General features: G+C 41.3%; 1 protein-coding gene across 2 annotated transcripts in view; it reads right to left on the bottom strand.

The window, feature by feature from the left end:
- Nucleotides 1-4,356: 4,356 nt before the first annotated feature.
- npr2 (natriuretic peptide receptor 2) overlaps nucleotides 4,357-14,005 on the bottom strand; it is a 62,060-nt gene continuing 52,411 nt past the window's right edge. For both annotated transcript variants that reach the window (XM_079606504.1, XM_079606503.1), the window contains 5 exons: nucleotides 10,991-11,059; nucleotides 10,530-10,704; nucleotides 9,996-10,094; nucleotides 5,834-5,925; nucleotides 4,357-4,827 (listed from right to left, as the gene is read on the bottom strand). In XM_079606504.1, coding sequence (XP_079462630.1) covers nucleotides 4,765-4,827; nucleotides 5,834-5,925; nucleotides 9,996-10,094; nucleotides 10,530-10,704; nucleotides 10,991-11,059 — 498 coding nt within the window. In that variant the 3' untranslated portion in view covers nucleotides 4,357-4,764. The remainder of the gene's footprint in view (nucleotides 4,828-5,833; nucleotides 5,926-9,995; nucleotides 10,095-10,529; nucleotides 10,705-10,990; nucleotides 11,060-14,005) is intronic.

Below are 14,005 nucleotides of genomic sequence, written 5' to 3'. Positions count from 1 at the left end.
ATCTTTTTAACAAAAGTGCTTTTTAACTAAATTAGAATATCTCTTCCGTGAGCACTTGACATAAAAAAAAATCTTTTCCTTTAATCCTCCTTTATTTGGCTTATGCTATGAGCAATGTCTGAACTTTGTCTTTTGAGCACTTCTTGCGTTATTTTTGCCTCTTCGCGATTACTCGCTTGCTGTAGTCCTCAGTTGTAAGTTCGTTGTAAGTCGCTTCGTTGTAAGTCGTAACCTCAGTTGTAAGTTGTAAGTCGCTTCGTATAAAAGCGTCTGCTAAATGACAATCTAAATGTAAATGTAAATTGCAACTTTTGCTAAAATATTGGAAAATTATTTTGATGATTATGGCTTACAGCTTATGAAAACCCCAAATTCAAAATTAGAATATTGTGAGAAGGTTTTCATAGCTGTAAGCCATAATCATCAAAATTTTAACAAATAAAGGCTTGATATATCTCACTTTGCATGTAATGAGTCTATATAATATATTAGTTTCATCTATTAAGTTGAATTACTGAAATAAAAGAACTTTTGCACGATATTAAAAATGTCGAGTTTCACCTGTATATTGTGTGTATATATGTGTGTGTGTGTGTCTATATATATATATATATATATATATATAGGTCAGGTAGGTCCTTAGTGTGTCATGGAGGGGTGGTTCGGAACGGGGCACGGTTCGCATGAATGTGGAAGCAACACGGACTCGGGTGCGCACTTGTTCATGAAGTTCCTGCGTACGCGTTTTAGCTGATTGTGATGTATTTAATTTAATGTGCCGTGCACGTTTGCGTTGGCGCAATTTGCACGCAAATGCACCAGGGTTCGATCGAAGTGTGAAACCAGACCAACGCTGCGGGGGGCGCCGGGAACAATCGCGCTCAGGCTCGGACCGCAGTAAACGAGCCCAGTGTGAAAGCCCCCTAAGTCGCAACATCTAGCAACAGGGGTACCTCAGGCCTCAGTGCTTGGACCACTTCTCTTCTCAATGTACATGACATCACTTGGATCTGTCATTCAGAATCATGTTTTTTCCTATCACTGCTACGCTGATGACACACAACGCTACCTCTCATTCCAGCCTGATGATCCCACGGTAGCTGCTTGCATCTCAGCCTGCCTGACAGACATTTCTTGCAGGATGAAGGACCACCACCTTCAACTAAACCTTGCGAAGAAAGAGCTACTTGTGGTCCCGGCCAACCCAACACTACACCACAACTTCTCCATTCAGCTAGGTTTGTCATCCATAACTCCATCAAGGTCAGCCAGGAACCTTGGAGTTGTGATTGATGATCATTTGAGCTTCACAGACCACATTGCTACAGTAGAACTGCCCTGCAGATTTGCCTTATACAACATCAGGAGGGTCAGGCCCTTCCTATCGGAGCATGCTACACAACTCCTTGAAAAAGCATTTGTTCTAACCAGACTAGACTATTGTAACGCTCTCTTGGCAGGCCTTCCAGCATGCACAGTCAAACCTCTGCAACTGATACAGAATGCTGCAGCTAAAGAGCAGAAGAGAGCACATGTCACTCCTCTCCTCACAAAATTGCACTGGTTGCCAGTTGCCGCTCGCATCAAATTCAAGGCACTGATGCTTGCCTACAGAATAACCACGGCCTCTGCTCCCTTTTACCTAAACTCATTACTCCAGACCTATGTGCCATCCAGAAGCTTGCGTTCTGCAAGTGAATGGCGTCTCGTGGTGCCATCTAAGAGGCACAAAATCACTTTTATAGACCTTCACTTGGACTCTTCCTGCTGGTGGAATGACCTGCCTAACTCAAACTGAGCTGCTGAGTCTGTAGCCATTTTCAAGAAATGGCTGAAGTCACATCTTTTTCACCAACACTTGATTCATTAATACTAACACTTTCTTTTCTATTCTATAGCAATAAAAAACATGACATGTACTGCGTTAGACTAAACTGGGAATGGTCACAGCACTTGCATATTGTTGCCCAATTGTTAGTTTAATTGCTTTCATTGCTTTGGATAAAAGTGTCTGCTAAATCATCTGCTAAATTATTAAATGTAAATATATATATAGCTTTATTGGGTGGGATTTTTAGCCTGACTACGTCAAACTTCCTACTTCCGCTAATTTCATTTCGCTCCTGTAGTTAGTCTGAGATAGCGGCCTATCTTTCAGTTTTCCACCGGCCTTCGGACGGCCGGGCCAATCAACGAACAGAGGGCGGGCTGAGAGCCGTGACGTAGACGCTAAGCGCCGAGTTTTACATTGTAGGTTAGAGAAATCGAAAACCGAAACGAGACACGGGATGCAATTCGCTCTGTTATGGAGAACCAGTGCCACCGCTCCCACCACGCGCTGTGCGTAGGGAACCAAGTGCTGAAGGGGCACCAAAAAAATAGCATTCCGGGAGTCTCGCGCATATTGATAGCGGCTCTCTGATGCCTGCGAATTAGTTAAAATCTCCGGAATCTAGAGCGATCGCGCCCGCGAGACAGAGACTGTGCTCCAAACCGCGTAGCGCGTGCATGGCAGGAGAGGGAGAGAGAGCAAGAGAGGCGTGTGTGCCTCATGAAGCTTCTCTGGGTAGAGGGCATCATAAAGGAATTATGCTTAGGGCACCAAAATGGCAAGCAGCGGCACTGGCTGTGTTTAAAAGATATAATCCTAAATTTGAGAGTTGGCTACAAATATTTTCTTGTTTCACTCAGTCAAAAATAAGTTTAGAGGTCGTGATTGTACCGTGGATGCGTAGATTAACGAAGCATAATCTGCAAAAGTCGTTTACAGCCATGTTCACTCCGGTATTTCGCTCGCATCATCATGGGCCCTATCTTGCACCCAGCGCAATTGACTTTGTACACCGACGCATGTATCATTCCTATTTTGCACCCGCGCACAGCGGACTTTTCCCTCCACAGACGCACGTCGGTAAATTAGGAAATGAACTTGCGCTCGCGGGGGCGGTTCAGCGCAAAGAGGAGGTGTGTTCCGGCGCAAAACTTCCATGGTGCTATTTTCCAGTTTTAGAAAGCAATTGCGCCATTGACCAGGAAAAAAACTGTCTAAAGACAGTGGCGTGTTGCGCGTTAGTGATATGGTATTTTAAGGGCGCGTGCTTGGCCATAATGTTAACGCGCATCCACTTTGATTCTCTAATATAAACAGATGCAGCAGTTTTCATTTTTGCAAATCATACATTATTACAAGGAAAAATATTAACACACAAGGGAAATCATTGTTGTGTCCGTGAAGATGTGAAAAAGATCTATCTAGATAAAAAATTTTAAAAAATCTAGATTAGGCTACACATTTACTATACGCCTGTTTAACCGAAGCTAATTTGGGTGGGTTTCTCCCATCATCCCCAATGTCACTTCTCTGTGTTTTACGGCCCTGACGAGAACGTCGGTTTCCTCGGCTGTGAACCGCTCCTGGCGTGCGCTGGCAAACCTGCCGTTATAATAGCGATCCGCCATGAAACAAGCGCGCCTGCTCTTAAAGGGAATGTGAGAGGACGCTCTGATTGGTTTATTTCACGTTACGCCCAAACCACACCTATGAATAATGAAGCTACTTCAGACCAACCCCTTTTAGATTTGCGTCGGGCGCAAGAGTCATTTATCCCGCTGGGAAAATAGCAACAGCGCCGGGATCCGCCCACAAAGTTACTTGCGCTTTGTGCTTTGACACTTGCGTTTCAGATCGTTAAAATAGGGCCCCATGTGTTTATAGCAGGTTTACAGTGGAAGTTCGATCATAGATTTGAGTTCGATGCATGTCTGTGGTTCGATGCGGCTGTACAGGCGCATAACATACGTCCTAACTAAACTTATCTGATTGGCTTACTGGTAACCAATGATTTTAAACTTCAGACAAGCGCCCCCTAGCGAGAGAGAAAACACTTCTCTATTATGCCATTCCAGACTCTGTCTACGAAGCAAAGTGAAGTAGCAGAGTCTGGTATTACCAGGCTATGGGATTTTACCTATATTATTAGAACTTACAACTACTCTTTTGGTCCTGTATTAAAGAAACTTCATAGGTTTTACTTTTAGGTTGGGAATAATCTGTGGATCATTTATAGTTTGGATAATTTATCAGATGACCTGAATGAGATGAATACAATGATGAAAAAAAAAAATATTTAGAGCATTTATCTTGAGAGTTGCAGTTAATAGAGCTCTGAGGAAGAGTGAGATATTCAAGTGTGCAATTTTCTCTTTTTCTCTTGTGATAAGCTGCAAATCCCTTTTGGAAGGTGTGTTGAGTCGGAATAAGTGCCCTTCAGGAAGGATTCATTAATATTCATAATTCTTTAGAACTGTTAAGACCGTATTTACAAGAACCTTTTCTAAAAATGACAACATAATAACCTGCTTTTAACTCAGTTTATTGAACAAAATATCATACAATGTCTTGGATATACATATTTACAAATATTACATTGATAAAACATCACTCTGACAACCACTATTCAATGCGCTTAACGCTTTAAGAAAATGTCAAATACACATCACCGGTTTCCAAAAATCTGAATATAGAAAGCACAAAAAAATAAGAATTTCACCTGGAAAGACGTACTCTCTCAGCACAACTTCATTGTTAAAAAAAAAAAAAACACAATTATAAAATTTTTGCATTTTTAAAGCAGGTATGAAATATACCTGAATTCACCTCCCTCAAAAGGTATTATAATGTGTTGTTCTATGCAAGAGCGAGACAGAACAAATATAAGAAGCAGTGGCTCTGATCCTGGTGACTTCCTGTCATCAACAGTGATCTCAGATAACATAGACTTCTGTCTTCTCTCCCAGAAGCCAATATGTTCTCATTTTGCCTTTACCCTGAAAGAGGAAGAACACCAATCAATAGCATCCATCAATGAGCACTCAGACAGCCCACTGGAGGAACTTATCAACAATATGTAAGCAATATGCTCTTTCGTAATGAAAAGACAGAGGCATAGGCTGCGTTTACATTACATGGTTCATGTGACCTAATTCAAATTTTTTCACTCCCATGTGTCAGATCGGTTATGACCCACAAACGTGTAAGCAGGAAAAAAGCACATGGATTCCGATATTCTTAGATTGGTTTCAGGCCTCATTCATATGTGGAAATAAATCTGATATGAATTGGATACGTGCATTTGAGTCTGCCATGTAAGCGAACAGAACAGATGTTCCCCTGTTAATGCAAGTCGTACGTCGTTGAAAAAGCAAAGGTGGCGAATGATGTCAACTCAATCACATGACTCTTTTCAATGGTGCAATGGAGGACGAAGGCTCAACCCAATCTTTTGTTGGCCTTTAAAGATGGTGCAGAAAGCAAACGCTTGAATTATCATTTTTATTTGCATCCATTCCAAATCACTTCCTTTTCGGCCTAAGATTTTCTGGGTCAGTAAGTCTAACTTGGGTTGTTTGGCGTAAATGTATATGTAGTGTAAATGCAGATATCGGATATGGGTCACTCTTAAATGATGCAAGATGGTCGTCAAAAAAATCAGTGTTCTCTATTAGAATAAATCGCTTTGTAACTTTGCAGATCGTATACATGCAAAAATAGATCCATTACACACTAACGGAAAAGGAAAACATTACAAAGCATCTTATGACCCCTTTAAAATGACTGTCATTAGATATTATTTAATCTTAATCAGGAACTCTGTTTGAGTTTTAAAATCCTGAAATAGTGTCTTTAAATTCCATTAGATGTCCTGCAGGGGCATTTTATCCTATTGAAAAGCAAAATCTACGCACTCTAAAATATAGTATATCAAAATAATTTAGCTCATTATATATACATTTTTAATCACTTCAGAATGCAAGCACGACTGGAAATCCATACCTTCATCTCCACGTCTCCTCGCAGCTGGAGTTCAAAGTAGCCAAACTCGTCCAGCACCTCTTTGGTGGCTGAGGACATATGTATCCTCAGAGCTGTGGAGGACATGATAATCATAAATGAAGTCAACCGGAAGATGATTTGTAAAACTTAATTTATTTTTCTGTGGAACACACTTACAAATATTTTGACAAATGTTAAATCTGCACTTTGTCTTACAACTAAAGCACACAGTGACTATAAGGGCTGTTGAGCTCCAAAAAGGCCAAAAAAACACCACAATTTGTTTAGTCCTTATTTGCAAAAACCTTTCCTTCAGTGGTAGTTTACAAATCTCAACTCAAACTCATTAAAACTGAAAGTATTTCATATGTCCAAGCACTATGAGACTTGGGGCCAGTTTTACTAAACAGGGCAAATTAGCACGAGAGTGCAATTCCGAAAAAAACGTAGTCTGGCTATCATCAGACCAAGCTTATCTTTTAAGATTGAACATTAGTCTGGGGAGTCTGCTCTGTATTTTCTACTGCACAAGAGGCGTGATCAACGGGCATAGTTCAAATGACTCTGTACGCAATTGGATAGTCCTTCAACCAATCAGACACGAAAACTCCAGGCAGGAAACGTGTCAACAAACGTGTTGGTATGTAGCATTGATCAGCGGTTTGCAGAAGCAGCAATGGCATCGAGCGATTTTTGCAGGTTGTGCAAAAAAAAACATGAAAGTGAGTGGTATTTATACCCACTCGAGCGATTTGTTTGCTAAACTAAAGAAGCCACTGAGCATCGTCGAGAGGTTAAAAGGAATTGGATTCGTCGCTTCTCTATCGTCATCATGTTAAACCCGCCAATAGCGAGCCAGATGGATAAGCCAGTTTGTGATTGGTCCCCGCAAATTTGGAACAAAAGCAGGATAGAAAAATTTACAGGTTTCCAGCCTGAGCTGCAGGGCGAAATTAAATCGCCGGCAGATCGGGCTGGGTTTACCCAGTCTAAAAAAAAAACGCAGATTGGAGTGGAAATTTCTGCGCGTGATACTGACAACACGCAATTTAAAGAACAGATGCAGCCAGATAATTTCCATAATGACCAACGCATCTACCAAGAGCAGTTGCAAAGCTCCTTTCCCCCTCAGGGATACCTTAAGTCAAACTACTTCAGAGGTTTCATGCAACCTGGCCCTTGAGGTGAGATCCACACAAAACTGTTTTGTGATTTCAGAAGAATGTATGGATTACTTTTACAGTATGATGCTTTTTTTTTTCTTGACAGGGAAGGGAAAATTCTGAGTTTAAATTGAAATGAGGATGAGCAAACAAAGACTTTTCATTTCTGAGTGAACTATCCCTTTAAGAGTAACAGCCAATAAGTGTAAGTGCACAGCTGTGAGTGACAAATGACACCGTGCTTGATAAAAAATGATTCATCACACTTAAGAATGACGGCAGACACTCAACACAAATGGAGCCCAAGTAATGGACAATCTGTCCTGTCTATGAGAGGACCAACATATCTGTAACAGGCTCCAGAAGGTATGGCCTAAGTGTGTGAAGCATTAAGCTCCAACAAGCTGTAAACATATTATTACATGTTATAAATCAAACCGGATACACGTCGAGTGTCCTTGTCACTAATTATGAATTATAAATGAAGCCCACCTCAGGAAGTGGACTGTGAGTCGATACATGTGGTAAGTCTCATGAACAACAGCTGTTACTTGTAAATGGGTGAAACGCATATTAAAGTTTTATACAACACTACTGAGCAGCTCTGTTCCAACCCCTACTAAGCTGCCATCGCTGTCTACTGTCTACGAAGGCAGCAACCTTCTAAGGAATCCTAACTCACAGAAGTTACTGATTTAAAACATTCTATATAGGTAGCAACATTCATAACAATCATTCACATGCAAACTGCAAACGTCTCGTGAAGTGCGTGAGAATATGAATAATTTTGGGGTGATTCCAATAGTTTGCCGTTAGACTGTTTTTAAGCTAACAATGTAACACTCTAATAAGCACAAATAATGGATATGGATGTTATTTTTATCTTTACTTTCACTATTGACTAAAATACATTGCTGTTAAAAAATGTTTTTGAGCACAAAATCAGCATATTAGAATGATTTCTGAAATCATGTAAGACTGAAGACAGAAATACTGACTGCTGAAAACTCAGCGTTTACATCATCACAGAAATAAATTACATGATTGATGATTTCAGAAATCAATGTATTTTAGTCAATAATTAATAAATAAATTACATTTTAAACTATATTAAAATAGAGCAAAAAAAATATTTTATATCGTAATGATCACAATATTCATATTTTTGAATTTTTTTGAATGGTATTGGATATGTATAATTGGCTTTTCTCTCGACTCACAATTATACAATTATGCTGCAGTCCATGAACCCAAAGAATCTCTATTGACAATTGTACACCTGCAGCACTGCATACAATCATGTCTCCTCCTCAGTTTGGTTGCATGTGCCAGGGGGTATTCCAGAAAGCAAGGTTAAATGGTGCACCCAAAAAAATATCCTGTAATTTACTCACCCTCAAGCCATCCTAGGTGTATATGACTTTCTTCTTTTAGCCAAGCACAATCATTATATTAAAAAAATATCCTGCCTCTTTTAAGCTTTATAATGAGAGTGAATGGTACCATAGATTCTGAAGCCCAAAAAAGTACATCCATCCATCATAAAAAAATCCAAAATGGCACATGTGCTTTCTTATGAGTCATAACTTTACACTACCGTTCAAAAGTTATCAATATTTTGATGTATTGTATTTAAATATATCAAAATCACAAACAAAGATTTAGTTAACTTAAAGGGCACCTATTATGCCCCTTTTCACAAGATGTAAAATAAGTCTCTGATGTCCCCAGAGTGTGTATGTGAAGTTTTAGCTCAAAATACCCCACAGATAATTTTTTACAGCATGTTTAAATTGTCATTTTTTGGGGGGCAGAGAAAAACGCACCGTTTTAGTGTGTCTCCTTTTAAAGTTAATGAGATGCGGTTCCACGCACAGGGGGTGGAGCCTAACCAGCTCACACTCAGAGCCAGGACAATCTCATCTCACAGAAAGATGATAATATCAAAACAGAAACTCACAGTAACGGTGTTCGAGTCGGACAATAATGCCCACAGAGCCAGAGAATATATGCTGAATAGAGATAGAACAGGTATGTTTATTTTAATTATGTGTATAACTTATATGCCATCTGCTCCACTATTAATACAATCCTGCTGTAGTAGACCCCGTGTGAATGATGACCAAAATATACTGATGAGTTCAATTAAGTTTATTGTGCATCACACAAAAGATGAAGCGTTAGTTTTACTGCAGAAAATCACTGAAAGAATAAACACAGTATAAGAAGTGCGCATTAAGTCTTATCCATAAACTCTCTCTCTCTCTCTCTCCCTTTCATTATCATGGAACATAACGTTACAGAGCGAAGTACACAAAACACTCGTTACAACTAACAGTAAACAAATATATACACACCTTTTCAGTGGGTGCTTTATAAACTGTTAAACTATATATCTGTAAAACGACTTGATGAGCTCGTGCTGTCATAAAGTGCTCGCTCTCACTTTAATTTCTGCCGTGATCAGTAACGTTAGTCCTGTCGCTCCGGAGACTGTAAGCTGGATCACGAGAGCAGTTGTACTGATCAATCCTCGAGTAACAATGAGAGTAAATGAAGACTGCTATGTTTATTCTAACACCCAAAAAACAAAACACCTCAATCACTTTCGGAGACATTCTACAGCTGCTCCAGCATCGAAACAATGGCGGACTGTGTCCAGCTCACTCAGGGCGGGTCTATGCTCAAACTGCAGTGTCAATCAACAGTCGTGGGCGGAGCTTGGGCAATTCTACGTCGCATTGCATTGATTCTGAGAACAGCTCGTTCTGAGACAGTGCTTATGATTTATGGGGATAAAAAAACAAAACAAAAAAACACTGGTTGGTAGCCAACAGTGCTAAGAATTCCGGGTGAGAAATCGTGTTGTGACAAACCAAGCTTAAGTGTAGGCTAAATAAAGCCTGATGGTGGACAAGCAGCTTTAGTCTCATGCTGCATTGTCATAGTGTGGTAAAAATTCTGCATTCTGAACAAAGATAAAAAATTAATTCACCAACCTTCCCCTGTAGACTCCATTCGGGATGCTGTGTTGACAGTATCTCCAAATAAACAGTACCGGGGCATCTTAAGACCAACTACACCAGCACAGACAGGCCCTGCTCAACACACACACACACACAGCATAGAGGGAGATTAATTCACTGTAGGAATCCAGTAACTGTATATTCTATCCCATAAACCTACACATCACAGAAAACTTTCTGCAGTTTTTTTATTTTCAAAAAAACAATTCCTTATGATTTATAATCTGTTTTCCTAATGGGGACCAACAAAAAGTGTCCCCACAAGTTCAAGGATTTCGGATATCGCCGTCGGATATAATGTAGGGTTTACCTGAACCACACATACACACACACATTATATATAGAAAATATCCTCACAAAAATGTTTATATTCATATGCATTTGTTTAACGCAATAATTATCTGTCCTTAACTTGCCATTGTTTTGTTAATACTAAATAAGTACAATACTAAATAAACACATCAATGACATTAAGCCTGAAATGAATGAGATCTGTAAAAAAGATACCTGTGTGGATTCCTATCCGCAGTCGTAGCTGATCGTTGGGTCTGTGTCTGATTTTGAAGGTTTTAACCTGTTCCAGTAAAGCCAATGACATGCCAGCTATCTCACGTGCATGTAGCTTCCCATTCCGCACAGGCAGACCTGACACCACCATGTATGCATCACCAATTGTCTCCACCTAAAAATACAAGAACATGCACAAAGCCATCTGCAAAATGTTTTTGCACATTTTTACACAAGTTGGGGAAAAAAACACTTTTCTCTAGAGGGAGTGCACTCTATATAGTGCATTATAAAGGTATTCATCTGCATTAATATGATCAAGCACATTCCACATCGTATTTGTTTGAATGCATTATGCTTTTGAAAGGTATAACCACATGAATAAATAATACAAATAATGTACCGGTAGACATTTTGATGAAAAGATATAATGACTGCACTGTGAATTAAAAGACGCTCACCTTATATACATCAAAATTATCAATAATGGCATCGAAGCATGTGTAGAGATCATTCAGTAATGTCACCACCTAAAGAGAGTCACAGGACACTGTTAAGAGCAGTATTGAGTTGTGAATGACATTATTAAGACAACATTATAAAAAAATCAAGGCTTTTGTATCAGATCATATAACTTAAATTACAAAGAAATTAAAAGATAGTTCTAACAATATCCAGTCAGTCAGTCCGGTTACATCAGAACTGAACTGACGAATTGGGATTTCGCCTGAGAGCCCAATCATCTTCGAGTGTAAACTACTGTAAACGAGCCGATGCACATTGGCGTGCGAGATTTGCATCACGAGCCCCACCCCACAAAGAGGGTATATAAGGAAGCGTGTGTCCGATCGCACTTCAAGCTTTCGCTTCAGAGCCGAGCGGTTGTTGCTGTTCTGCTCTGCAATCATCAACGAGGGCTGGAGTTTCATGCCTTAGACCGGCCCACTTTAATTCCCGGCTGACTATATTAAAATAATGTAATTAAACCCTCAGTATATAAGTCTGCAATAGTGCACTTTTCTGTACAGCCTTGTAATTAATTGTATTTTTCAAAAATATAATTTTCTATTCAGTGCAAAAGCCGTACACAGGGTTTTATAAATACTGAGGTCCCAAAAGTGATCTTGCTAGGGGGTTCGGAGGCATATTATTTTTCTACTGTCATTGGCAAAGAACATATGTATCTGTGTTAAATAGGAATCCATTGTAATGAAGTTATTCACATTCTGGGCACAGTATGCAATAGGCTATTGCTCTACCTGCTCTCCTCTCTCCTCTCCATCTCCATCTCCTTCTCTCATTCTTCTTCTCTCAGACTCTTTGACTTTACCTGTAAATCTCCCCTTCCCGAAGCAGAGCTTTGATTGATACAGTCTTTGCAAACTGATTATTTATGTCGGTCGTTTAAAACTTCTATATCGTAACAGCTGTTTAGTTTAGCCACTTGCATCTTATCTCATGAAGCGTCGAGCTGGGATTCGTGCACGGCCGCGGCTTGCGCTTCTGTGAACATAAATTCCACTATCTTTGATCGGTCATCTCAAAATGTTTCCATTGCCTACGAGCGGTGTTTGAGTGCTGAAGCAGCTCAGATGATGAGGTTGGTTATCGTTGCGATATGCGAATCATTGCAGCACCAAATTAGAGTTAATATCAGGCAATTATTTCACAACGTTCCTTATACACTCAGAAAAATTACAGAGATCCGGACCTCGGGGACCTCAATGGTGGGTACGGCCCTGACTCGTAGGCTATTTGAGTTTCTAGAGATTTTTAATTATTCTGGCCTTTTCAGCGCCGCCTTTGCGCCTAGGCTACTATTATCCATGTTTTGTATCTCTTATTTTTTTGGCACATCTCTAACAACTGACTTTTTTTTTGTGGGGCTGCGAGAAAATAATAATAAAAAAATTGTGGGGCTGAGCTGTGACTGGAGCCTATATAGGGAAAGCACTCAACCCAGTGCCATGACAACACCGTTTCTACTGGCAAGAGTTTCCCTGGAGCAAGTGTCCAGGCATGCTGTTGTCTCAACAGATGCCTCTGTGCCATGTGAAACAGGCATGTAGCATCGGGCTCCTGGATAGGACCCCGACTGCAGTGGCACATCAACTGCCTTGAGTTGCTAGCAGTACACCTTAGGTACACTCAGCTTCAAATAGTTGCTACACGGCAAGCATGTACTGGTCCAATCGAACAACACTGCAGCCATTGTGTACATCAACCATCAGGGAGGTCTAAGCCAGGGGTTTTCAAACTGTGGGTCGCGACCCATGGCCCTCCTGGCCAATAAAACAGACCGGCCCACCAGGAATTCTCCCGGTGCTCCCGATTAGCCAATCTGGGCCTGTGCTACGAGTTGGAAGAAGCTCTTTAGTCAAGTGTTTGTGTCAGCGTTGGTCACTTCAAGAGCATTTCCTACTGCTTCCTGACGTTTTAAAAGACCATTGTTGCACACTGCAGACTTAAACACAGGTCTTGCAAGTTGTGCTGCGACCATTTCCCTGTGCACTTCAGCACTATTAAGAGAGCTATTTCCCTAAAAGAGCAAGCACGGGAGTGACGTTGCATCTTTTTAAAGATGTCATTCCACCCGTGTGTTTCTGGATGCGGTCGTTTCATGGCTCTATCTGATCGTCACAATCACTGCCTCATGTGTCTGGGCATAAAGCACGCTGAGGTGGCTTTCGTGGATAAGTCATGTACCCATTGCGGAAAGATGACCATCTCGATGCTGCGGTAGAGACTCCAATACCTCTAAAAAGGTCCCCTCTGTCCCCTATGCTATGCCCCAATATAGTCCCTCTGCCCAGCAGAGGGCTACTTCAGTGAATACACGGGGTGACCTGAGGAACACAGTGGGGGTTAACTTGCCGAGTCAAACTCCATGGGCCCCTCAATCCTCTAGTGCATCACAAGCTACAAAGCTTCCGGCTGAGACTGCTGGTCCTTCGCATGGGGGACCAAGCATTTCATTTGGGGCTCCAGCGGTAGACCAGATGTCTATCGCTGCATCGGAGGGTGGCCTAGAGTCCTCTGGGGATTAAGATTATACTGCGTTGCCCCCTTCGAGAAGTGTAGCGGACCCTCAAGGCAGGATGATTGGTATCTCGGGGTCGCCGGCAGGGACCAATAGCGCCCTGTTCCAGTGCCTTTCTTCCCGGAAGTGGACGAACGTTTACCAGATCGTGGAAGTCACCTTTTTCTGCCCGAAACCGAGCTAGTGCCTCCTCCTCCCTCACTACCCTCGATGGTGGGGTAGCCAAGGGGTACGTGGAGATCCCCCTGGTGGAGAGCTTCATATGAGACCACTTCAGCACTGGCTTCACGGCTGAGTCCAGAGATGGGCATGGCAGCGTGGCACGCACCGTGTGGCAATCACCCCGGACAGTCGCCAAACCTTCAGCCCGTGGTCAGACCTTGCGTTTCTACTGGCAAGAGTTTCCCTGGAGCAAGTGTCCAGGCATGCTGTTGTC

Source organism: Phoxinus phoxinus (genome assembly GCF_949152265.1).
Source record: "Phoxinus phoxinus genome assembly, chromosome: 3".
In the NCBI taxonomy this organism is placed as follows: Eukaryota; Metazoa; Chordata; class Actinopteri; order Cypriniformes; family Leuciscidae; genus Phoxinus; species Phoxinus phoxinus.
The sequence above is the reverse complement of the archived record's forward strand: the minus strand, read 5'-3'. Positions and strand labels throughout refer to the sequence as shown.